At 42.4% G+C, this 24,708-nt stretch overlaps 2 protein-coding genes across 7 annotated transcripts; one reads left to right on the top strand and one right to left on the bottom strand.

Annotated features, from left to right (window-relative positions):
- Positions 1–173: 173 nt before the first annotated feature.
- On the bottom strand, positions 174–21,377 carry LOC308657711 (EEF1A lysine methyltransferase 3). 5 transcript variants are annotated; one of them, XM_081309676.1, is made up of 8 exons: positions 21,228–21,377; positions 20,465–20,576; positions 10,587–10,760; positions 10,158–10,319; positions 9,314–9,442; positions 8,456–8,530; positions 2,669–2,756; positions 174–755 (listed from the first exon to the last, which is right to left on the bottom strand). In XM_081309676.1, exons 3-8 carry the CDS (start codon positions 10,641–10,643, stop codon positions 349–351), a joined length of 918 nt encoding a protein of 305 aa, XP_081165802.1. In that variant the 5' UTR covers positions 10,644–10,760; positions 20,465–20,576; positions 21,228–21,377; the 3' UTR covers positions 174–348. The 5 variants fall into 5 exon arrangements, with proteins under 5 accessions (XP_081165802.1, XP_081165800.1, XP_081165801.1 ...); XM_081309674.1 differs by having other exon boundaries at positions 8,456–8,578; positions 21,228–21,374; XM_081309675.1 differs by having other exon boundaries at positions 8,456–8,578; positions 10,587–10,757; positions 21,228–21,374.
- A 96-nt stretch (positions 21,378–21,473) lies between these two features.
- On the top strand, positions 21,474–24,665 carry METTL1 (methyltransferase 1, tRNA methylguanosine). Of its 2 annotated transcripts, none has more exons than XM_081309679.1 (6): positions 21,474–21,628; positions 22,305–22,543; positions 23,356–23,540; positions 23,630–23,743; positions 23,894–23,995; positions 24,148–24,665. In XM_081309679.1, the coding sequence occupies exons 1-6, from the start codon at positions 21,516–21,518 to the stop codon at positions 24,265–24,267; spliced, it is 873 nt and encodes a 290-aa protein (XP_081165805.1). In that variant the 5' UTR covers positions 21,474–21,515; the 3' UTR covers positions 24,268–24,665. The 2 variants fall into 2 exon arrangements, with proteins under 2 accessions (XP_081165805.1, XP_081165806.1); XM_081309680.1 differs by having other exon boundaries at positions 22,305–22,468; positions 24,148–24,647.
- Positions 24,666–24,708: the final 43 nt, after the last annotated feature.

Below are 24,708 nucleotides of genomic sequence, written 5' to 3'. Positions count from 1 at the left end.
CAGAAGATGGATCACAAATTTAAGGCCAGCCTCAGCAATTTAGCAAGGCTTTAAGCAACTTAGACCTTGTCTCAAAATTAAAAAATAAAAAGGGCTGGGGATGTGGCCCAGTGGTTAAGTGTCCCTGGGTCCAATCCCCCAAGTATTATGCAAACAAGGAAAATCCAGTAGCATGCAAACAAGGAAAAAATATTTTATTTATTAACTTTACCCCATGAACTATATAATTTCATTAAAAATTCAGTTGACAAATTCTGGGTTTGAAGAGGCTTGAGCAATTTCTTCTTTTTGTTATGATGTCCAGAAATAAAATTAAACATTTTCTTCTAAGTCAAAAGTGTCTAGAACCTATTCACCTTCTGTTGCCTCTTCAAGTTCTCCACATTCAAACCGCACAAAGTCTACTACAGAAACCCCATGGGGCTGCACATACTGTCCCAATGTGATGGAGGGATCCAGCAAGTATGGTTGGGACAGCATCTTGGTCTCTGCCTCTCCCCCAGGTTCATCATCCAGGGAGCCAACAGAGAGAGGAGCCATGCCCACCACATGCTGCCCAAGGCGGCGGCCAAGGTCTTCAAGGTTTGCTTTCTGTTCAGATGTCTCACAGATGACCAGGGCCCCATACTTCCCCAGTACCAGGTTGTGGAGCGAGGGATTGTGCATTGCTCCATGGACATAAGAGCCAACGTAGAACCCAGATGGCACCTTCACCCATGCAGCTCGTTTAAGAGTCATGTTTTCTCCGAGTTTCCCTATTAAAAACAAACAAACAAACAAAAAACAACACATCACCAGAATATGATACCTGTGGTGATACTAATGTATGCACAAAGAGTCTAAATTTGGAAGGTGATCCTTCCTCAAAGATATATAATTTTCAGTTTTGTTTAAAGAGGAACAGGGGCATGGTAGGGGAGTACTTGAAGAAGCATTATGTAATAGGTATTCTAGTATTTAAAACAGAAGCTATGGTGTCACAGACACAGTCTTAGTTCTATGTCTTGCTAGCTATATGACCTTAGGCAAGAGACTTAATGACATAACTCTATTTACTAATTTATCAAGCCTTAGTTTCCTGGTCTATAAACCTTCAGGGTTATAGAGAGAAATAAATAAGGTGATATATGCAAAAGTATTTTATTATTGTAACTGGCACATAGTGAGCACTTAAAGGCTAGCTATTATTAATACATTAAACTTAGGTTTAGATTAGTGCTTAAGTAACCCACCCAACAGTACATGGCAGAGCTGGAATTAAAACCGAGATCTGGGCTGTGGATATAGTTCAGTTGGTAGAGTGCTTCCCATGTATGCACAAGGTCCTGAATCCCCAGCACCACAAAAAAACAAACAACAACAACAACAAAAAACACCTCAGATCTGTCTCCAAAGCAAATAAGTAATTTTTACCACTGAATTACCATCCCTACCCTATAACCATAACTGACATCAACAACTCCTCATCGTTCACTGTATCAGGAAAAGGTCTACAACTAAAAGTCCCAGAAAATCCAAAAGCCATGTCATCTGATAGTTTTGACTTCCTCTCCTTAAAAACAAAAGGATGACATTATCAGAGTTATGAGAACCAAAAACATATTGCAGTTTTCTCCTTTCTCTCAGATGCCATTCTCAGAAGTCCAAATAAACCAAAAAGTAGGAAGGAGCAGGAGGATAAACAAAGTGGTCAGGATAAATATGTCTGGATTAACCACAACTAAAGCTAAAAGTTATGAAAAGGGAGAATCCAGAAACCAAAACAAATTTTAAAATATCTTAAAATATCTACCCAACTGTTAATTCCCTGAAATTGACAAGGCTGATGCACCCAGTTCTTTCAGAATTTCTTAATAAGTTCTTCCAGAATTTCTTAATAATAATTAATTTCTTAATCACCTATTTCTTAATATGTAACAGTCTGCTTGTTCTCATCTAGGACTCACTGGAATATCATAAATACTATGATCTGATAAAAACAGAACTAACGTCTTGACTGGAAACTGCAGAGGAGCAGAAAAATCCCAGTAATTCCAATCCCAGCCCTCTTTCCTTCCTCCACTAAGGATACAGAAAACAAGCAAATCCCTGCTACTCCCACCATAATGATCTAGATTTGATTCCCAACATCAGTGAGCTCTAAAAGAACATATCTTTACAAGTTCAGAACCAGATATCTTGAGATCAAATTCCTAAAAACAATGACCCTAAAAATTCCTAGAACTGTTTATAAAGAAGAAAAACTTACTTTTAAAGTACTATTTTCCCTATGTCATATAAAGAGGTAGTCAATTGGAACTTAGCCACACTTTGTTTGGCTGGCACAATGATGAAAATAATTTTAGTTTGCAAACAGTTAAAAACTGAGATTTCTGCCTATAATTCTGAATTCTTTTAAGGAATCCAGTAATCACTGGAACTCCATTTACCCTAATATATAACAGGTGACTAGAGTTTGGTGCTAGTGCTAGCTTCAGCAGAGAAGCTCTTCAAACTGCCTATTGCTCCCTAACACCTAACACAACCTATTTCTTACATTCACATCATCTGGCTCTTGATGAAAGGCACAGGAGCTTGCAATTCTCCATGGAAATATTGGAGGAATAGCAAAGATACCAAAAGATCTAGTCATTAATTTCCAGTTTCCAGAATCTTTACAAATACTTACCTATTGCTAAGGCCAATTGATCCTTGAGAGAGTGTTCTCTGTCAGGCCCAGCTGGAAGTCCAGAAAGCTCAGAGGAATTCAGGAAGCCCTAAGTGCACAAGAAAACAAACATGAATCAGTTTTGCACTATTAAAATTATTAATAGTGGCAAGGTGGCGCACACCTGTAATTCCAGCAGCTTGAGAGGCTGAGGCAGGAAGATTGCAATTTCAAAGCCAGCCTCAGCAAAAGCAACGCACTAAGCAACTCAGTGAGACCCTGTCTCTAAATAAAACACAAAACAGGGTTGGGGATGTGGCTCAGTGGTCTAGTGCCCCTGAATTCAATCGCTGGTACCCCCCACCAAAAAAATTATTAACAGGCAAAAATAGTCTATTTCTAAGAAAACGGTTAAGATAACTAAGCAGAAGCAGATAATATTTTCATTAAGCCAAAAATGTTAAAAATCGATAACAGGCCAGGTGTGATGGCACATATCTGTAATCTCTTTTTTCGGCTTGGGAGGCGGAGGCAGGAGGATTGCAAGTTCAAAATCAGCCTTAGCAACTTAGTGAGGCCCTGAGCAATGTAGAGAGGCCATGCTTCAAAATAAAAAATAAAAATGAGGACTGGGGCTGTGGCTCAGTGGGTAAGTTCCCCTGGGTTCAATCCTAGTACAAAAAAAAAAAAAAAATGTTAACAGTCTTGTTTTTATGAATTATTTTATCACTATACTATCCCCAATTCCATTCCACTCCCATCCCCTAACCTAACTTCTTAAAATATAAATTACTAAAAACCAGGCACAATATTTTCACACAAACATTAAACCTAGGAGAATTACAAATTGTTGGTGGGAATGCAAAATATTCCAAATCCAATGGAAGAAAATTAGATAATAATTAACAAAATTACATATATGTTTACCTTTTGACCCTGCAGTTCTGTTTCTGACATTTTTCCCCCTTTTGGCACTGGGGATTGAATCCAAGAACACTTTACCATTGAGCTTCATTTCCAGCCCTTTCTTAATTTTTTAGTTTTCAGACAAAGTCTGAGTTGCTGATGCTGGCCTCAGTTGTGATGTTCCTGCCTCTTCCTCCTGAATACATGGGATTACAGGCATGTTCTGCCATGCCTGGCAGTTTCTAAGAATTTTATGATACACTTAAAACTAGACATAAGGGTTAGGAATATAGCTCAGTTGGTAGAGTGCTTGCCTAGCAGGCACAAATCTCTGAGTCAATCCCCAGCACCACCAAAAAGAAAAAAAAAAAAAATACCTAGATATAAGTACATATGTACAAGATTATTCATTAAACAATTATTTCTAATTATGTGGGGTTTTCTTTGTTTGTTTTTTGCAATATATAATACTGGGAATTAAACCTGGAGTGCTCTACTACTGAGCTACATTCTAAGCCCTTTTTATTTTCATTTGGAGACAAGGTCTCACTAAGTTGACCAAGTTGACCTCAAACTAATGATCCTCCTGGCTCATTAGTTACTGGGATTATAGGCATGTGCCACCACACCCAGCTCTAATCATAAAATTTTGAAATCAGAGCTAGGTCTGATGGTGCATGACTGTAATCCCAGCAACTTTGGTGGCTGAGGCAGGAGAATAGCAGATTCCACGCCAATTCCATCAACTTCGCAAGGCCCTAAGCAACTTAGCAAGACCCTATCTCAAAAAGGGCAGGGATCTAGTTCAGTGGTAAAGCACTCTGGGTTCAGTCCCCAGTACCAAAAAGGAAAAAAGGAGTATTTTGGAATCAGCCTCAATGCCCACAGAAGAATTGATTAAACTATGGCATATCCACACAACAAATTGCTATGCAGTTGGAAAAAAAAAAAAAAAAAAAAAACAGAAACAGAAAGATCTCCAGGAACTGCTATAGAGTATTTCTAGGATATATTATTAGTGATAAAAGCAGATTAAAAGTATATATAATTCCAGGATTACACTTGTAATCCCAGTGATTCAGGAGGCTGAGGCAGAAGGATCACAAATTCAAGGCCAAGACTAGGGATGTAGCTCGGTGGTAGAGCACTTGCCTACCATGCATATGGCCCTGAGTTCAATTCCTAGCACTGCAAAAACAAACAAAAAAACAGGAAAACCAGTTCAAGGCCAGCTTCAGCAACTTAGAGAGGCCCTAAACAATCTAGCAAGATCCTGTCTCAAAATAATTTTTTAAAAAGCACCAGGGCTAGCTCAGTGATAAAGTACCACTGGGTTCAATCCCCAAGTACCAATAAACAAATAAAAGTATACATAGATGGGCCTGGTGGTGCATGTCTGTAATCCCAGCAACTCGGGAGGCTAAAACAAAAGGATCACAAGTTCAAGGTCAGCCTAAGCAACTTAGCAAGGCCCTCAGCAACCTAGTGAGAGCCTGTCTCAGAATTAAAAATAAAAAGGGTTGAGCTCAGTGGTAAAGAACCCCTGGGTTCAATCTCCAGTACCAAAAAAGGAAAGGATATATACACATTATATCATCATTGTAAGAAATATCTGTGTGTGTGGGGGGGAAATATATATATATATATATATATATATATATATATATATATGCATGTGTGTGTACATATATATACACACATGTTTAACTTTGCAAAAAAAAATACTGAAAGCATAACCATAACCCAGTGAAGTTGGTTATTTATAGGAATAATGAGAACTGGATAGAATGGGGAGTAGGACTTCTGGGTATACTTCTTCTCTTTAAATAATTTTAAGCTTTTGGAACTTTGTTAATGTTTTCCATAGTGAAAAATCAAATCAAATTAACAAAGATCTAGGATGAAAACAAAAACTGACTAAACAAACAGAAAACCCAAACTGTATTTCAAATGACTAACATAACCTCAAAGAATGGGGGAAGAGGACAACGCTGTAGCACACACTTATAATCCCAGCTACTTGGGAAGCTAAGGCAGAAGGATCACAAGCTCCAGGCCAGCCTAGGCAACTTAGTGAAATCCTGTCTCAAAGGAGAAGTTTTAAAAAGTTTGGGACATAGTTTGGTGGATAGAACTTTCCTGGACACAATCCCTGGTACCATTAAACAAGAATCATGGGCTGCGGTTGTGGCTCAGTGGTAGAGCACTTGCCTAGCATGTGTGAGGCACTGGGTTCAATCCTTAGCACCACATAAAGCAAAATAAAGATATTGTGTCCACCTAGAAAAGGACTCCTTGGAGAAGTGGCCAATTCCATGGATGGGGCAGGGAAATAAACCCAGAATATTTGTTATGCCAAAAAGAAGGTAATACTCAGAAAATAATAAAGACATATCAAAAAGACATTAAAGCCAGCTTGTACAGGTTTGATTTGCACTGGTCAAATTCATAGATTATTATAGCTCAGTGTAGAGAGCTTGCCAACCCTCAGTAATCAAAAAATAATTAAAATTAAAATAAGAATCCATGAGTCAATGTTGGTACTAAGTAAATCATTAAATAAGGGAAAAGAGGGGGAAATTCTAATGGTAGAATGCAACTAATTAGTGCATACAGAAGAAATTATAAAAGAAAAATAACCATTAAATGACCATTGTAGTAAAAACTGATCCTGGCAAGAATAATCAATGAATGCTAAAACTAGCATTATCCAAAAGTCTTCTGAGGAACAATTGAGTCTCAAAGAATCTCTCATACATATTATTTGTCAATTAAAAAGAGGAATGTGGCAACTACAGTGGAGAAATCTGGCAAATACTACCTTAACCAAGGGATCAAAGTTAACATCACCAATAATGAACCCAACAGTCACAATGTGCCTTGTCATGTGATGATCTGAAAAAAATACTATTTGATATTCCTACAAAAATGAACAATAATATGTATATAGAGATAAAGCAAATGCAGTAAAATACTAACAAATGGTGTATCTGAACAAAGAGTACACTGGAATTTATTGCAGAACACTGACAACTTTTATACAAGTTTGAATTTTTTCAAAATACAAATTTTTTAAAAAAATTAGACCAAAAGAGAGAAAAAAATAGATATAGAATTTAGGGGGATGCCCATGGTTGGTGGTGCACACCTGTAACACTAGCAACTTGAGAGGCTAAAGTAGGAGGATCCCAAGTTGGAGGCCAGCCTTGGGAACTTAGTGAGATCCTCAGCAACTTAGCAAAACTCTATCTCAAAATAAAAGTAAAAAGACTAGAGATGAAGTTCAGTGTTAAAGCATCCCTGGGTCAATCTCCAGTACCACCTCCAAAAATAAAAAGAATTCATGGGGATGGACGTACAGCTCATAGCATAGCTCAGTGGTAGAGCACATGCCTAGCATTTGTGAGATCCTGGATTTGATCCCTAAGCACTTGTGTCTCTAAAAAGGATAAGAATTTATACTTCAAGTGATCCATCTATGCATACAATTGTTAAAAAAAAAAAAAAAAAAGAGTGTTGTTAGCCAGGCATAGTAGCACACGCCTATAATCCTACCTACTTGGGAGTCTGAGGCAGGAGGATTGAGTCCAAGGCCAGCCTTAGCAATTTAGCAAGACCCTGTCTCAAAACGTAAAAAAGTTAAAAAAAAAAAAAAAAGCTGGAGATATAGCTCAGTTGTAGAACACCCCTGGATTCAATCCTAGTATGAAAAAAAAAAGGTGGTGGGGACCGCTTACCCTGTATAATGTCCTAGGTTCAATCCCCAGCACCCACCCAGCACCCAAATAATAATAAATGCAACACAGTTTTCATATAATATACATTTTTTTTTTTTTTTGGTACCAGGGATTGAACCCAGAGGTGTTTAACCACTAAGCCACATCTCCAGCACTTTTTTATTTATTTTGAGATAGGATCTCACTAAGTTGCTTAAGGCCTCACTAAGTTTCTGAGACAAGGTTTGAATTTATGATCCTCTTGTTTCAGCCTCCTGAGCCACTGGATTACAGGTATGCATCATTAAGACTGGCTAAATGACATTTTTTTTTTTTTTTGGTTGTGCTGGCGATTGAACCCAGGACCTTGTGCCTGCAAGGCAAGCACTCTACCAACTGAGCTATATCCCCAGCCCAAATAGGACTTTTTAATTAATGCTGTAACAATTAACATTTACCACACAATCTCAAGAGAAGGATAAATAAGAAAAGAAATAAATGATAATGAACACAAAAAAATGTAATTGAGTGGTTGGGTCATTTTTGTCTTGACAATAATACCAGATCAAAGGCAGACTGATTAATTCATTCCTTTACCCTTCTATGAATCAGAATATGTTTACTATCCCAAATTGTGCTTCTTCCAATCTCCCCACTTGGAAACACTTTTCTCAGGGCATTCCAGATTTCTGAATAGGAAGCCTCAGATGGTTTTGCTTAATTTGAGTGATCCCATCCAATGGACATTCATTCATTCATTCATTCAACAAAGGTTTACTAAGCTCCAATTGAATGCTGCCCCCACTTCTCTTTCACCAAAGATATAGCAGTGAAAAAACAAATTCATGAAGCTTATATTCTATGGGGGGAGACAGACAATATATAAGTAGATAAATGTAACATATGGGCACTATAATAAAAAAATTTTAAATAAGGTAGAATAAGGAGAAAGAAAAACAAAAGGGAAATACACCTCCCCCAAAGAGATAACATATAAGCTGCAATGTGAAGCAAGAGAGTGAAATCAGAGTCTGGGGTAGTGGGGGTAAAAAACAGAAAAACAGCAGGGGCTGGAGGTTTAGTACAGTGGTAGAGCACATACTTAGCATGCACAAGACCTTAAATTCCATCCCCAACACCAAAACAGGAACAAATGCAGCATACTGAAGACAACCTCCAAACTCACTTTACTGTACGTGGAGAGTTGATCCTTTAGGCTCTGACAATGCAACATGGTTCCCAGGGCTACCTGCTGGACCAACTGTTGAAATTTTAAATTTCTGGAAACAAAATCTGTCTCACAGTTTACCTGTAGGGATAAATGATGTTGTATAAGTTGTTTACTGATTGTTTCTAAAAGTGCCCTAAGGTTGTGCAGTAAACCAAGATGTTGATAGAATCAGCTTCAGACTCAACAAAAATAAATGACTCCAGAGTTTTAAAGCTTCAGTTCCTCTCTTGCTTAAGGCCAGAAACTAATGAAGTGATTCTTTCTGTGCCAATGAATTAGCACAAACATACACATTCAGAGGGGGTTCCATAATGTTGTGAAGGGCTCACTACAAGTTGACCACTTGCCTACGGCTGCACACCATAAACACCTCATTTCTCCAGCCTCCTTCAATTCCAAATCACATTTGCTATCACCCTGCTTATCCCCTTCTCTTACTCTAAACTAATTACACCTACTTCTTTTCAAAGGCCCCAAAACCTCCTCTAAAACAGATACTCTCTACTATCAACTAATTAATATAGTTACTACTTTAAAATATAAATTTTCAGGAAATAATGACAAGGTACAGACTGCACTAGACTCACATTTAGGACTAATATTCTAGAATATTAGGACTAATATTCTAGACCACACCTGTGCATTTATATACTTAAATGAGTCCCTAGCTAATAACTAAGGTCTCTAAAGTTTAATTCCAACTACGCTTTATGATTCTCAAACAAATTTCTTATTTTAGAATGCAAAAGGTCAACTACAAGCCTTACACTGAAGGACCATCTATTATTGATATGTGAAATTCCAACAACTTACCTCTACTAATACAGTAGTATTTCCTTCTTGCAGCAGCCCAATCAGTCCTTCTTTAGTCTTTCTCCCACTGAGCTTGGTAGCTTTGCTCCAGCCCTCCTTCTGGGCCTGCTTGTGAAGCCAGATCTCTGCCTATAAATTGGAAAGAAGAAGAGCAGATGATGAAGTCATAGAATTTATACTGAATGATGTTCTAAAATATGTTCAAGTTCCCTGATTCTTTATGCTTCCCCTAAATTCTATAATTCTAGTGGCAGTACACCTCTAAATGCTGAGTATAGATTGCAGAAACTGGTGCTCTGTACAACTTTAATCTTCACAACCACCCTATGGAGAAAATGGTATTATTTTCATTATATAGACAAGAATGATTCAACTATGGGGGCTGTGCCAGTGGCTCAGTGGTAGAGTGCTCATCTAGCATGCTTGAGGCACTGAGTTCAATCCTCAGCACCACATAAATGTAAAATAAAGACATTGTGTCCATTTAAAAAACTAAAAACTGAATATTTTTTTAAAGAATGATTCAACAATAAAAGATTAATTTAAATGTCCACAAAGTATTGATGTGAAGGCACCACAATTTGAGTCCTAGAGGGTCTGACTCCTGAGTGCACACAGGTCCATGCGGCAGAAAACACCAAGCAGTCTCGCATGATATAGGGTTCGTTAACCCTGGGTCAATTTCTCCCCACTAACACAGGCTGAGGTGGTTGTTTAAGCCAGAATGCCATCTAGGTTTCTGCCGTTATGGGCCACTGGTCATCAGGTCTCACCTACGCTCCCCAGTATCACTTCTCCAGACTGAAGTTGGACCCTAGTACCCTACACTGCATCCCCTTCCAACCTTTTTGAGATCTCCACCACAAGTTTCCAGAGCTTTCTTGCAATTTACAAAGGAGTAGCCTGTTTTCTGCCGCAGCTTCATAAGGAGCTCCTTGCTGGAAAAAGAGGCAGACAACCAGGACGCAGCGTGAATGGTGTGCGACTGAAGCCGAAGGGACCCGGCCTGGAAAGGGTGAGAAGACAGGGATGAGAAACCGGAAGCAGCTAGGAGACGGGGAGAGGGAAGAGAGCAGCACATCAGCTCCGAGGCAGCCTTAGGGCTGGGGAGACGAGGACAGGGCAGCGATTGGAGCTGGACACAGAAGAGTCAATGCCGGTGGAGGAGGTGGAACCGAGTTGAATGCGGGTCGGGATAAGGGAAGGGGTGCACTCCGGACGCACAGGAAAACTACAAGGAAGGCAATGTGAGCACCGGGCCAGGTGTCCTCACCGGGAGACTCCCGGTCCGCGCGTCCAGGAACAAGCGCAGCGACCGCAGCAGGGACATCTCGCCAGCTACGGCTCACTCCCGCCCGCTGACGTACGGGCCAAATGACCGACTACGACGTGGCGGAAGGGTCAAAATTCTTCCCCAGAACGTGGCAAACAAGAGTGGCTCCACCTGCTGGCAAGAGGAACACAGTCGCCTCCATTCAGCTTAAACTTATGGAGACAGCATAGATTCAGACACTTCACAGGGAGTTATCCGCGACAGGAAAAATAAGAAAAATCAAAGAATAAAGTTGTCACAAAATAATAATGTAAGACGAATTGTTGACACTTGTTTTTTTTTATTTCCAATGTATTTTCACATTCATTTTCCACTTACGACTCATGACAAACTCCCTGAGGCAGGTAGATGGGTAGAATCCCTCCAATAAACTTAGCAAGTATTTGTTAAATCAGCAAAATATCTGTGGAACACTTGTGTGCCAGGAACTGTGCTAACCTTCGGGGAATTAGACATGAATAAAGGAACCACAGCTCTACCCTCCAAGGAAATCCCACAGTGAGAAAACAAGGATAAGACAAATGTTCACACAAGTCAAAGTAAGGTCCCATAAGAGGAATAGTTAAAGGATCTCAGAGGGAAAAAATCGCATTCAAACAGGAGCTGAAAAGCTTTTTTTCAGGAAAGAGGCAAAAAGCAAGATTTTTTGACAGGTAGCAATAGCCCTTCCAGGCAGGGAATCATCATAAAGACAGAAGAAGTCAGGAACTCTTGTATGGATTTAGAAAACAAAGAATAGACCTTTTACAATCTGGTCAGAGGCCTAATACGTGTAGGAAAATAGTGGAAAATGAAAGAGAGAGGTAAATTGGGATTAGATGGAAGTACTAAGCAGAGGAGCTTGTTCTTGCTTTTACAAGCAGTGGAAGCTAATCAGAGCTGATTTGGAAGATTCCAAGTTTGCAGACTGGCTCCAAGGCGAGAGAAAGTGGCAGAGGGTCCAGAAGAGGTGACTATGTGCCTAAGCAAGAAGAGATCCTGGACCAGAGAAGCTAGCATGAGAGGAGACAAAAAAATGAAGCAAACACATTAGAAAAGAATGACTAATGGAGCTTAGAAAGGAAAACCAAAGGTGAGAAGAATCTAGCACTTAGTCCATGTTTTGCAGTGCACTATGTTTTGATATCAGAAATCCAGCTCTGAAAAGGAAAAAGAAGCTATAGCCCAAAAGACAGCTCTGCTGCTTATCCCCAGCTTCAGGATTGGGAGGACCTGACCCAGTTAGAGCCATGACCCTACCAGATTATTGTTGGGGTGTGAGGGGGTACTCCATAGATTTTAGATTTGGGGGTTTGGGTTTTTTTTTATGAGTTTTGAACCCAGTGCCTCATGCATGCAAGGCAAGTAATCTACCATTGAGCTATAAACCCAGTCCCAAAGATTTAGGGTTTTGTTTTTGGTACTGGGGCACTTTACCACTAAGCTACATCCCCAGCCCTTTCTATTTTTTTATTATTTTTTAAAATTATTATTCTTTTTTGGGTGTACCAGGGATTGAACTCAGAGGCACTGAGCCTATTTTGTATTTTATTTAGAGATAGGGTCTCACTGAGTTGCTTAGTTCCTCAATTTTGCTGAGGCTGGCTTTGAACCTGCGATACTCCTGCCTCAGCCTCACCAGTTGCTGGGATTACAGGCTTGCACCACCATGCCTGACTAGATCTTGGTTTTTTAAAAAGTCCATTCTGTATAAATAGGACTGGAAGTCATCAGTGACAGTCTCACTGCAGCCACTGTTCTCATATCTTATTTACCTTCTTTACTTTTAAATATCCCAGAGACCCTTCCAACCTCCTTTGTGCAAAACCCCTTTACGCTCTAAAAGCCAATCCTTCTAGGACTCCAGAATTCTTAGCAAACAAACACCTGCCTTCATCTGTCCAAGCATAACTGCGGGAACAAAGAAGGAAGGGGGAGAGAGACACCAAGGAAATCCTTTTTTTTTTTTTTTTTTGGTCCTTGTGTTTGTGGCTCTGGAGATACAGCTTTGGAGAAATGCAGTTCCTTTACTGGAATGGAATGACGTCAAACAGGTCTTGGTTCCCTGTGCCTGGCCCTATAGATGTTGACATTCTTATCCTCATCCCGCTGGGCCAGCTCAAGTTGGAAGTGCTGGGGAAGAAGGTGCTGAAAGAAGTTCTCTGTCCCATGTTCCTCTCTCATCTTGGAGGCCAGGTAGATGGTGCCATGATGCCCACACAGATGTTGGAGGGTTCCCAGTAGCAGTGGGAAGGTGGGCTCCATGTACACGATATCAGCCCCCAGCACTATGTCATAGTCTCCAGGGAAGACATGCTGATCAATCCCCCAGGACAAGGCACAAACCTGGGCCCGGCCTCCAGCTGGCACATTAGCCTGGACATTGCCCTTGATCTGCTCTAGGGCCACTGGCAGGTCAGTGATGGTAACATCCCCCCCTGAGAGAGAGCAAGGAGGAGAAATGCAAGTCAGAGGGACCAACCACCGGCTCCTGGTTGGAAGGTCCAGAGACCTCAATGCCTAGAGGGCAATGTCTTCACAGCCCAAAGTCCACACTTTGACTTTTAGTTGCCCTAACATCCATCTCACCGACTGCTATTCTCATTACTCCACATTCTACAACATCAACATTCCCTCTGAGCTAATCTTCAACCTCTCTGCCAAACACAACAATCAGATGTCAGCAGAAGCCTGGGCACGACTGAGCTGGAGATGGGCTATGCACCTACCCCCACTGACACAAGCTGCCTTCAGGGATCTGGAAAGCTTCCCAGAAGACATGACCTCAGCTGAGCTCTAAAGGGCAAGCAGGAGTTAGTCAGGTGTTGCTTTCCAAGCAGAGGATAGTGAGTATGAAGGCCTGGCAGGAGAAAAGTATGACATGTTCAAAGAAGGCTGTAACTTAAAGGTTGACAGAAAAGTGTCAAGACATGAGAAAAGAAGACCATAACATGCTAAGGAGATTCAGGTTTCATAGAGGGCAATAGGATTTAAGATGAGAAGCAGGGCTGGGCATGGGGGTGCACACCTGTAACCTCAGCGGCTTGGAAGGTTGAGACAGGAGGATCACAAGTTCAAAGCTAGCAACTTAGCAAGACCCTGTCTCTGAATAAAAATATTTTTAAAGGGCTGGTGATGTGGCTCAGTGGTTAAGTGTCCCTAGGTTCAATCCCCAGTACCAAAAAAAAAAGGCAGGGTGAAGATCAGATTAGCATTTCAGAAAGCATTCATGCAATAAATTGAGCACCCAGAAGTGCTAAGGATACAGTGGAGAGCAAAACAAAACCTCAGCTTTCCTTGAATTTTATTCTAGAGGTAGAAATGCACTATGTACTGCAAAATTAACTATTTAACTATAAATTAAAAATCATTATTTAACTATAATCATGATGAGTATTATAGAAAGAGATGTAAGGAGTACTAAGGATGAATTCATTCATTTTTATCATGTGCTTACATGCCGGGTGTTGAGACTACAGCAGTGAACCAGCCAGACAAGTGCCCCCTCCCTATGGAGCTTACAGTCTAGTAGCAAGAAACAGATGACAACAATTAAAAAAAAAAAAAGGAAATACAATACACCATATGTCAAATGGTAATAAGTGTTATGGTGAAATGTCAAGCAAGAAAAGAAATAAGAAATGTTTAAGGATCAGGACAGGGAGTATCATTTTAAATTGGATGATTGGGAAAAGTCTCCATAAACAGGTTATGTTTGGGCAAAGACCTGAAGGCAGCACAGAGCAAATCACGTGGATCTCTCAGGCTAAAGTCTACCAAGTGACAGAACAGCAAGCAAAAAGACCTTGAGGTAGGACTCTGGTGCCTGATGCGAGTGAGGAACAGTGTGTCAGAAGCTAGAGTAGAGAGTAAAGGGGACAATAGTAGGCACTGGATCATAGTCAGGGTCTTATAAGAAGATTGAGAAATCTGGCTTTCAAATTTCCGGGAAACTGTGGAAGAATTTTAAATGGAAGAAAGGCATAAACTGATTTAATGTTTTAAAGGATGTATTTTGGTTTCTGCAATTAGAGGGCATTGGGGGATTTGAACCTGGGGTACTCTACCACTGATCTACATCCCCATCCCTTTTTATTTTTTATTTTGAGACAAGTCTTGCTAAGTTGCCCAGGCTGGCCTCAAACTTAGTCCTCAAATTTAATCCTTCTGCTTTAGTCTCCCAAGTTGCTGGGATTACAGTCATGTACCACCAAATGTATTTTTAATATATTCAAATATCAAAAGAATATATTTCTGAATATATTTTGGAGATAGAGTCCACAGGATTTGCCAACAGATTGAATATGAAATATGACAGAGAAAGAGGGAAAGTTCGGATAGTTTTTAGACATTTGGCCTAACTAGAAAACCAAATTGCCATTCAACTGAACAAATAGTGCTACAGCAGGTGGTTTGAATAGGAAATTATAATGTCGTTTCTGGACACTGCATAAAGATACTGAGTAGATAGTCACAAACATGAAAAGGACATTCAAAGCCACAAAGTGTTGAGAGTGCTCAGAAGGGAATGTAGTCAGAAAAAAGAAAAGGTCAAAAGATTACTACCTGAGCTCTGGGGCACTCAAATTTTTAGTTGTGAAGATGAATAGCCACTGACAAAAGAGAAGGGAAAAGTGTGCCAGTCAGGCAGGCAGAAACAGGTGTGGCACTCCAGAAAACAAAGAAAGTTTCAAGGAGGAAGTGGCAATGTCAAATGCAGAGTCGATTGAGGTGGGCTGAGGACAGACTCCTGGGTTTAACAATACAAAGTTGAAAGGGAAGCTCATAACCTTAACTAGAACCATTGAAGTGAAAGGCATGGTGCAGTCTGGATTGGAATGGATGGAGAAAAAAACATAGAAGAAGAAGCAGAGACAGTGGACAATAACTCTTTTGAGGAATTTTTTTTTTTTAAATCAGAGCAGAAAAAATGGCTTGGTATCTGGAGGGAGATGTAGGATCAGAGTATTTTTTTCTGAGATAGGAGAAATTATAGTATATTTATGTATGTATGTGTATATAATAACATAAAATATGTGTAGATAGTAGACATAATTATACATAGACATAATCACATATAGAGAGAGGGGAGAATAAAACCCAAAGAGAAGGAAAAATCAACAATTTAGAAGATGCTTGGGGGCTGTTGCTGGAACGGTGTCTTTGAGCTGGTGGGAAAATTTAGAATCTTTAGACAAATGGAGGGTTTGACTATAGCTAGCACAGTGTGTTGATCCATGATAACAAGGCAAAAGGCAGCCAGATGTGTTGGTGGACACCTGTAATTTCAGCCACTTGGGAGCCTGATGCAGAAGGATCACAAGTTTAAGGCCAGCCTCAGCAACTCAGTGAGACCCTGTCTCAAAATAAAATAAAAAGGGCTGAGGGTGTAGTTCATTGGTAGAGGGTCCCTAAGTTCTAGCCCTAATACCACCAAAAACAACAACAAAGCAGAAGGCAATGTATCAGACTCAGACACAGGAGAATAGATGTTGCAGCAGGAACATGTGGACATTTTTTGAGAAAATACAAGCAATCAGGAGATTGGAAACAAAGTCATCAGCTGAGGGTGATGATAGTGGAAGAGGCACTCACAGTTTTGAAGAACAAGAAAGGAAGAAACAGATGTTTAGGGGAGTGGAAGAATAAGCAGAAAAGGGGAAGTGTAACAGACTAGCATTTAAGACCCACCTGTCAGTGATAGCAAATTTAAAATGAGACCAATGAGTACAGATGGATATGTACTAGAAAGGCCTAAACTGGCCTGGGGTGGAATTATCAAAGAAGCTTTTCCTTGGAAGTGATAGTTGAGCTGAGCAATGAGGAATGCATATGCATTAACCAGATAGCAAAAGGGTTTCAGACAGAAAGTGCAGCCTGTGTAAAGTCCCCAAGGAAGGGAACATCAAAGTAGGTTTGTGGAACCAACAAAAGGGCAATAGAATAAAGTGGGCAGGAGGGAAAGAGAAGAACAAAAAGAAGCTGGAGAGCTAGGTGCACATCTGTAATCCCAGCTCTCAGGAGGCTAAGGCAGAAGGATCACAAGTTCAAGGCCCTGTCTCAAAATAAAATAAGAGTTGGAGATTTAGCTCAGTGGTAGAACTCTTGTTCAGTACATGCAAAGCCCTGGATTCAATCACTAGTACCTCCCTGCTGAAAAAAAAAATATGAAGAAAAAAGAGGAAGAAAGAAAAAGGCTAGAGAGAGAGGTAAGGCATCGGAGGCCATACTAAAGGTATTTGTTCTATCCTGAAAACAAAAAGAACCCACTAAAAGTTTTGGCATGGGGTGGGGTGTGATTACATCTGCATTTTTTTTTTTTTTTTTTTTTTTGGTATTGGGGACTGAACTCAGGGACACTTGACCACTGAGCCACCTCCCCAGCCCTATTTTGTATTTTATTTAGAGACAGGGTCTCACTGAATTGCTTAGTGCCTTGCTTTTGCTGAGGCTGGCTTGGAACTCATGATACTCCTGCCTCAGCCTCCCAGACTGCTGGGATTACAGGCATGCACCACGGTGCCCAGTTCCACATTTGTATTTTGAAAGTCATTCTGACTGCTGAGTGGAGTGGGCAGAAGTCTAAGTAGGGGCAAAAAGTCAAGGTAGGAAGACTAGTATGACTATGTTGCAGTCCAAGCAAGTGGTGATGGTGGCTTGGACTGGGAAGCTATCAGTGGATATGACAATACATGAAAAAATCCAGGAGATTTTTCAGGAGATAAAATCAATAGGACTTGAATAATGATATGGGGGTGATAAACAATGACATGTGAAAGGTGATGTCTAGGTACATTGGGAGGATGGTGGTTTGATTCACCAAAATGAGGAAGCCGGAGGGAGGATCACAGAATCTAGGTTGGGTATGCCAAACTTTCGCATAGGGAAGCATGAAGGCTCTTGTGAAAAACCAGGCAAGAAATGGTAATGGCCTGAACTCAACGTGGTGGGAAGTAGAGCAGATAACTGTGGAAGAGCTAAGGACATATAATGCAAGGACTGGCTGATTACCAGGAATTCGAGGGAAAGGGAAAGAGACAAAATGACACTCATAGCTGGGTGTGGTGGCATACACTTGTAATCCCAGTGGCAAGGAAGACTGAGGCAGGAGGATTGCAAATTTAAGGCCAGACTCATCAATTTAGAGAGGCCCTAGCAATTTAGTAAGATCTGCTCTCAAGATAAAAAAATAAAAAGGGATGGGGATGTGGCTCAGTGGTTAAGTGCCTCTGGGTATAATCTCCAGTACCAAGAAAAGAGAGATAGATAGAAGATAGATAGATAAATAAATGGAATGATAGATAACACTCAGATTTCTAACTTGGCAACTTAACAGGGAGCAAAGGAAAAGAAGCTAGTCTGGTAGCAAGTGAAGGTAAGTGTTCCCATTATATGGATGCTTTTTGGGCTGGGATTGTGGCTCAGCATAGCATGTGCGAGGCCCCAGGTTCGATCCTCAGCACCACATAATAATCAATAAATAAAAGTATAAATAAATATAAATATATATTCATATATATTAAAAATTGGTAAAAACAATTCACATCTTAAAAATATATATATGCCTGCTTTTTCTCCTGTTAATATAACTACCTGACACTTTTCCATTCATCCCTCATGGAAAAGTTGCTGTTGACATTCCCTGTTTTCACAATGTTCATCTCCTCCTCACCTAACAGAGCTCCCCCCTGATGGATTCCCAGGGAGTTAAGGTAGACAGGGCCAGAGCAAGTCTACTGGCTCTGTACATACATCACCAAAGCTCTTGAACAGCAGCATCTTCCCCCCATTTTCTCCACTAAACCACAAGCTCCTTATGGAGTCCTGGAAAATCACTGTTGAATTCCCAATATCTAGCATGACTTCTGGCACTTAGGGAACTTGGAATACTATTGGTTGAAGGAATGCTTATCTCTGGGAAGACTTCCTTTAGCTGCTGGAACTGTGCCTCAGAGGTAGCGCACTTGCCTGGAATGTATGAGGAACTGGCTTCAATTCTCAGCACCGCAATAAATAAATAGAAAATAAAGGTCTATCAACAACTAAAAAAATTTTTTTTAATTAAAAAAAAGGGGGCCGGAGTTGTGGCTCAGAGGTAGAGCATTTGCCTCGCATGTGCAAGGTCCTGGATTTGATCCTCAGCACCACATAAAAATAAATAAATAAAACAAAGGTGTTGTGTCCAACTACAACTAAAAAATAAATATTTAAAAAAAATATTTCATTTAATATAGGAACCTTAACTAAGTTCCCAAAACCTAGTTTTGTTTTTATGAACAAGGGCATGCTAATTTGCATGACTTCATTCATAAGTGTTTGTTTTTTGGGGTGTTTTTTTTTTTGGTGGGGGTACCAGGGAATGAACCCAGGTGCACTTAATCACTGAGCCACATCCTCAGTCCTTTTTTGTATTTTATTTAGAGACAGGAGTTGCTTAGGGCCTCACTAAATTGCTCAAACTCATCTTGATCTTGCAATCCTGCCTCAGCTTCCCAGTCACTGGGAAGTCACTGGGATTATAGGCATGTACCACTGCTCCCTGCAGTTTCTATCTTTTTGCTTTCTGTGATTTCATGGGGGATTTGCAAATTAAAATTCCCTTTGGCATTTGGGAGGCTGAGGCAGAAGGATTGCAAATTCAAGGCTAGCCTCAGCAAGGCCCTAAGCAACTCAGTGAGACCCTGCCTCAAAATAAAAAATAAAAAAGGGCCAGGGATGTGGCTCAGTGGTTAAGTGTCCCTGGGTTCAACCCCTGATACCACTCCAAAAAAAAAAAAAAAAAAAGTTTTTAGATAATTGCTTTCAGTGTAGGGTTTGTCTGTTCCTTAGATTATAGGAGACTTTTTTTTTTAGTTTTTGGTTCTTGATACAAGCAAACTTTTCCTTACCCTTTCCTTTTCCAAGTCTGCCATGCTTAATTCCTACCCCCACTTCCCAAAAACCCAAGGAATCTAACATATATTAATACATAATGAAGTCTAAAGCATTCACAAGGTTTAATACCCACAGGTCACTTTTCTACATGATACCCCCACATATGCATTTTGACAGAAGACCACCTCCAAGCCAAAGAGGATTTTTTTTGTCTTGTTTTTGTAATGGAGATTTAACTCAGGGGTGCTTTATTACTAAACCACATCCCCAGCCCTTTTTATTTTTATTTTTTGAGATAAGGTCTGGCTAAGTTGCTTAGGGCTTCGCTAAGTTGCTTAGGCTGGCCTTACACTTGCAATCCTTCTGACTCAGCCTCCCCAGTCACTGGGATTATAGTCATGGGCCACTATGCCATGCCCAAAGGGGATTTTAATTGACAAACTCCCCCATGAAATCACAGAGAGCAAAAAGATAGAAACTATCTGGATTGGTGGCACATATCTGTTACCCCAATGACTGGGGAGGCTGAGGCAGGAGGACTGCAAATTCAAGGACAGCCTCAACAATTGACCGAAGCCCAAAGTAACTTTAGCAAGACCATGTCTCAGAATTCAAGATAAAAAACAGGATTGAGGATGTCTCAGTGATTAAGCACTCCTGGGTTCAATCACTGATACGCCTCCCCCCCACCACCAAAAGTAGAAACTACTTCTACAAGACCTGCCCGATTTTTATTTCTTGCCCTCAAATCAACCATCCTGGGTGGTCTGACAGCTAATTAGCGCTTTCTGTCACAGAAGAAGGTGGCGGGGGTGGGGGTGGGGGTGTGTGTGGGGGGGGAGGTTGTTAAAGAGAGGGACTGGGCTGAACCCAAAGCACTGCCCTCTTCCAAGAGTCCACGAAGTGACAATTTCTCCACATTCCGGTTCCCCTAACCCCTCCCTCCGCAACGCCAGCTCACACACCCTGCAGCGCTGCCAAGATTCCCACGATGCCGGTCCCTGCGCCCAGTTCAATCACCTTCTTGCCTCGAAAATCCACATTGTGACTCTCGAAATAGTTGCACAAGCTCAGAGCCTATGAGGGGTGGGGGAGAGAAAAGAGAGTGGCAGAGATGACTCCATAGGGAAGACTAGGAATCGAGGGTCGGTGGTACCTCCCAGGGACCCTCAACTGGCATAGCCCTTTTCTCACCGAATCCCACACGCCTGCAGCCACCCCGAGTCGTGAACCAAAATTCTGCGTGATGTTCAGTACATGCCCACAGAAACAGAACCGGCTTTTCTCGGAGTAAGAGTCGGTAAAGAGGCCGACTTCGTGAGGGAACACTGACTCCGGCTCTGATTCAGGATCCCGGCGGCAGTTCGCCATCCGGCAAGAGAGTACCCCGGAGCTCGGATCCCGGGTCTGTGGCGGAGTAGAGGTTGAGGGCCGCCCCCGCACCCCCCGTCTCGGTTTCCCCGTGGCATCGAGCCCCGCCTCCCCGAGTCAGCACTCCTTTCTCCAGATGGACTTCCTGGAGGTGGAATGAGGAGCTGCCCCTCCTGCCTTGGTCCCTAGTACATACCCAACAGGACCTACTTAGGAACAGACAGGTGTGTGTGTGTGTGTGTGTGTGTGTGTGTGTGTGTGTGTGTGTGTCCTCGCCAGAGGGCTCGGGATCGGGGAGAGGAAAGAGAAACGTGCGTGATTCCACTGTAGGAGGGGAGGCTCCCAGATCCCTCCTACCTGTGGGGTGCACAGGTACCTGCAGCCAGGCATGGTAATCAGACCGTGCAGAAACAACCTAAGAGAAGAGGTTGGTGCCCGGACTGGCCTTGCCAAACGGCTTAGAAACTAGCGGTGCGGAGGCCAGCTCCGGCACTCGACCCTTGAGCTCCTCCCAGCTCAGCCCAGTCGAATTTGCTCTTGGGTCTTTAAGGGGGCGGGACCTGCTTGCAGCACGCTTATGCGTCATTACCTTGCGCCTCGGCCTCGGTCTCCACGTGGATGCTGTGAAACCCGCGACTGGGCATCATGGCGGGAATCGAGACTGGAAACCCAGTGGGAGCTGAGGCCCCGCAGCCTCAGAAGCGCTACTACAGGCAACGCGCCCACTCCAACCCTATGGCGGACCACACGCTGCGCTAGTGAGGAGCCGGGCAGGGGGAGCGGAAAGAGGGCTGGAGCCTCCCAGCAGCCAGGGAGAGCAATTGTGCTGGGACTGTAGGGAGGATTGGGATGGACCCGGGAGAATCGACTGGGTGACGTCAGTTAGGGGGTGGATCGGAGAGATTTGGCTGAGGGCTGAGCTGGCCAGTTGGAAGGGGGCGTGGCGTCCTAGTAGCGGTGCCAAATCTAGGAAGAGAGTTACTGAAACTAGAGTGAATAAGCAGGTTGTCGTTTCCATCTTTCACTTTTGTTTGCTGGGTTTAACAAAAACAAAACAAAAAACCACAAAGATATACACAATCCTACACTCCTTATCTTACTCTCTCCTCGCAGAGCACACAAAATAGGAGGATCTCAGTGCCTTAGGCAGTCTCTAGGAGAAAGGGAACTTGTGTCCCAGAAATGAGAGCTGCCCAGTCAGAGTCATATCAACCCCAGAAGTGGAGATGGGCAGATCAACAATTGTGGGCCTCATAATGGGCCTGTGATTCACACATTGGAGTGAGGGGGCTTTCCGTTGTGCCTACTAGGGTCTAGTGTTACAGAATTTTTGAGAAATCCTCCTCTGTATACTCCACCCATACACATGCAATACCACTTCTGAAAAATTGCATAACCAATATTCTTACATGTCTTATGTCTTCTTTCCAATAGCCCTGTGAAGCCAGAGGAGATGGACTGGTCTGAGCTATATCCAGAGTTCTTCGCCCCACTCACTCAAAATCAGAGCCATGATGACCCAAAGGATAAGAAAGAAAATCAAGCTCAGGCCCAAGTAGAATTTGCAGACATAGGCTGTGGCTATGGTGGCCTGTTAGGTAACACTGGCTCTTTCTCTGGAGTGAGGAGGGGCCTAGGTTCTGCTACCTCAGCAGGTTTGATGGGGACTACAGGTGACCTTTCCCCCTTAAGACATTGGTGACATCAGTGTGGAAAGCCTCCCACCTCCCTTCTGGATGTGTGGCCTTTGCCTTGGAGAAGGGAGGGGGTTGCCTCAAATGCCTCTTAGAACCTCATTTGTTCTGTCTGGCCTCAGTCCCTACTTGAGCCCCATTTTGCCTGCCAGGTGCTGGGTCAGTGAGCCGGTCAGCACAAGCGTCAGAGATTAGCTGCTGTGGTCAGTGATCCTAAACTGTCTTTCTCAGGGATTCCACCACTTTCCCTAACCCCCACCATACCTTCAACTAGTCACATTTTTTCTTCTCCACTCTTATGTTTTTGGGTTCCTATTATACTGTCTGTATTGTTTCAGGTATGCATGTCAAGCCACTTCCCTAGTTTTAGATCTTCCCATACAGATAACAGCCTGATAGGGAGAAGAACACGGTACTTAGAGGTAGAAAACCTTGGTTTAAGTTCCAGCTCTATCCCTTCTTAGCTCTATGATCTTGAACATTTCTGGCCCTTAGAGTCCTCATCTTCTCAGTCTACTGTAGAATCTTATAGAAATTAAATAAGACCATGTATGAAATCACTGTGAAAACTGTAAAGGAAATTGCATATGTAACTCAGCCTTCCCATTGTAATCCTGGTGACAATTTTTGTATCTCCCTCAACTCATCCCCAGCAGAGAATAATTCATATAGGTATATCATACCCATTCTTGGCTTTGGTAGTTGCAGATTGAGTCCTCCTTTCTTGTGTTGACCCCTTTGAATTTCCACAAGTATGAGGTTGATGATCCCATTGCTATTTCTGTTTCCAGTGGAACTATCACCACTGTTTCCAGACACTCTGATTCTGGGTCTGGAGATACGTGTGAAGGTCTCAGACTATGTACAAGACCGGATTCGGGCACTTCGCACAGTCCCTGGAGGTGGCTTCCAGAACATTGCCTGTCTCCGTAGTAATGCCATGAAGCACCTTCCTAACTTCTTCCGCAAAGGCCAGGTGGGGAGGGGACCTGGTGGGTTAGGCTGGTAAGCAGGCCAGGCCTAGAGGCCAGGTCTCAACCTTGTTGGTGCCTATCTGTCTCACAGTTGACAAAGATGTTCTTCCTCTTTCCTGATCCACACTTCAAGCGAACAAAGCACAAGTGGCGAATCATCAGTCCCACACTGCTGGCAGAATATGCCTATGTACTAAGAGTTGGGGTGAGTTGGGAAGGAGGAGGGGTGAGTGGCTTACTTGGAATCTTCACTAAGAATTAGTTGGAAATGTATTTAGGAACTTCCATCATCACTCCCATCATTTTGCTGCTCAGTTGCATACAGCCCTTACCTAGGCTGATTTTGCCTATGCAGGGGCTGGTATATACCATAACTGATGTGCTGGAGCTACACCACTGGATGTGCACCCATTTTGAAGGGCACCCCTTGTTTGAGCGTGTGCCTCTGGAAGAGCTGGTAAGTAAAGGGCCTAGGGGAAATGTAAGGATGCAGGTCCTTTCCAGAGTGCTCTTTGAACCCAGATCAGGGCCAGGAGGATGGGATGGCAGTCTAGGGGTTGGGGAGTCTGAAAAGTGGGCAAGGACTTATTGGACCATTCCTTCTTCCAGAGTGAAGATCCCATTATAGGACGTCTAGGCACCTCAACAGAGGAGGGAAAGAAAGTTCTACGTAATGGAGGAAAGAATTTCCCAGCTATCTTCCGAAGAATACAGGATCCTGCCCTCTAGGCATTGACCCCCAATTCTACCCTGCCTGGTCACTGACTGCCTACCCTACCTTAGCTGAACCCCATCTTCCAGGGACAGGAAAGAAGATCAGGCCTCTTCCAAAGAGATTGGGCCTTCCCACCTGAGCCTGGTGGGGCTGGGAGACTGCATTCTCTCCAAAAGTTGAGGAGGTGCTAGTGTTCTCACTTTCTCATTCCTCCAATGCCAGCAGAAAGCACAAGCAGATAACTGGGAAGGACAAAGGACCTTGGCCAGAGGAGACCTTTGGAAGGGTGTGGGGTCTTGTCCTCCTGTAGTACTCCCTGCTCCTTGTGGGGACTCTCCTTATGTGGGATGCGGAATGCAATGTCCCACTGTCTAAACTCTCTACTCAGCTCAAATCATTTGTCCACTTGTGTTTTCTTTGCAGTCCTGGGGAATAATGTGTATGCATGCTCACGC

The sequence above is a fragment of the Spermophilus citellus genome, assembly GCF_964194105.1.
Source record: "Spermophilus citellus genome assembly, chromosome: 10".
In the NCBI taxonomy this organism is placed as follows: Eukaryota; Metazoa; Chordata; class Mammalia; order Rodentia; family Sciuridae; genus Spermophilus; species Spermophilus citellus.
This window is presented reverse-complemented; position numbering and strand designations above follow the sequence as displayed.

What these genes read in the sequence shown, in the direction of transcription:
- METTL1 (XM_081309679.1), top strand. Translation starts at nt 21,516, where the DNA reads ATGGCGGGAATCGAGACTGGAAACCCAGTGGGAGCTGAGGCCCCGCAG. An exon ending in AGGTTTGATGGGGACTACAG is followed by an intron (nt 22,544 to 23,355) that starts GTGACCTTTCCC and finishes TTCTGTTTCCAG; the next exon opens with TGGAACTATCACCACTGTTT. An exon ending in ACTTCTTCCGCAAAGGCCAG is followed by an intron (nt 23,541 to 23,629) that starts GTGGGGAGGGGA and finishes TCTGTCTCACAG; the next exon opens with TTGACAAAGATGTTCTTCCT.
- LOC308657711 (XM_081309678.1), bottom strand. Translation starts at nt 20,870, where the DNA reads ATGGCGAACTGCCGCCGGGATCCTGAATCAGAGCCGGAGTCAGTGTTC. An exon ending in ATACTACTGTATTAGTAGAG is followed by an intron (nt 8,579 to 9,313) that starts GTAAGTTGTTGG and finishes TTATCCCTACAG; the next exon opens with GTAAACTGTGAGACAGATTT. An exon ending in AACTCTCCACGTACAGTAAA is followed by an intron (nt 2,757 to 8,455) that starts GTGAGTTTGGAG and finishes TTGTGCACTTAG; the next exon opens with GGCTTCCTGAATTCCTCTGA.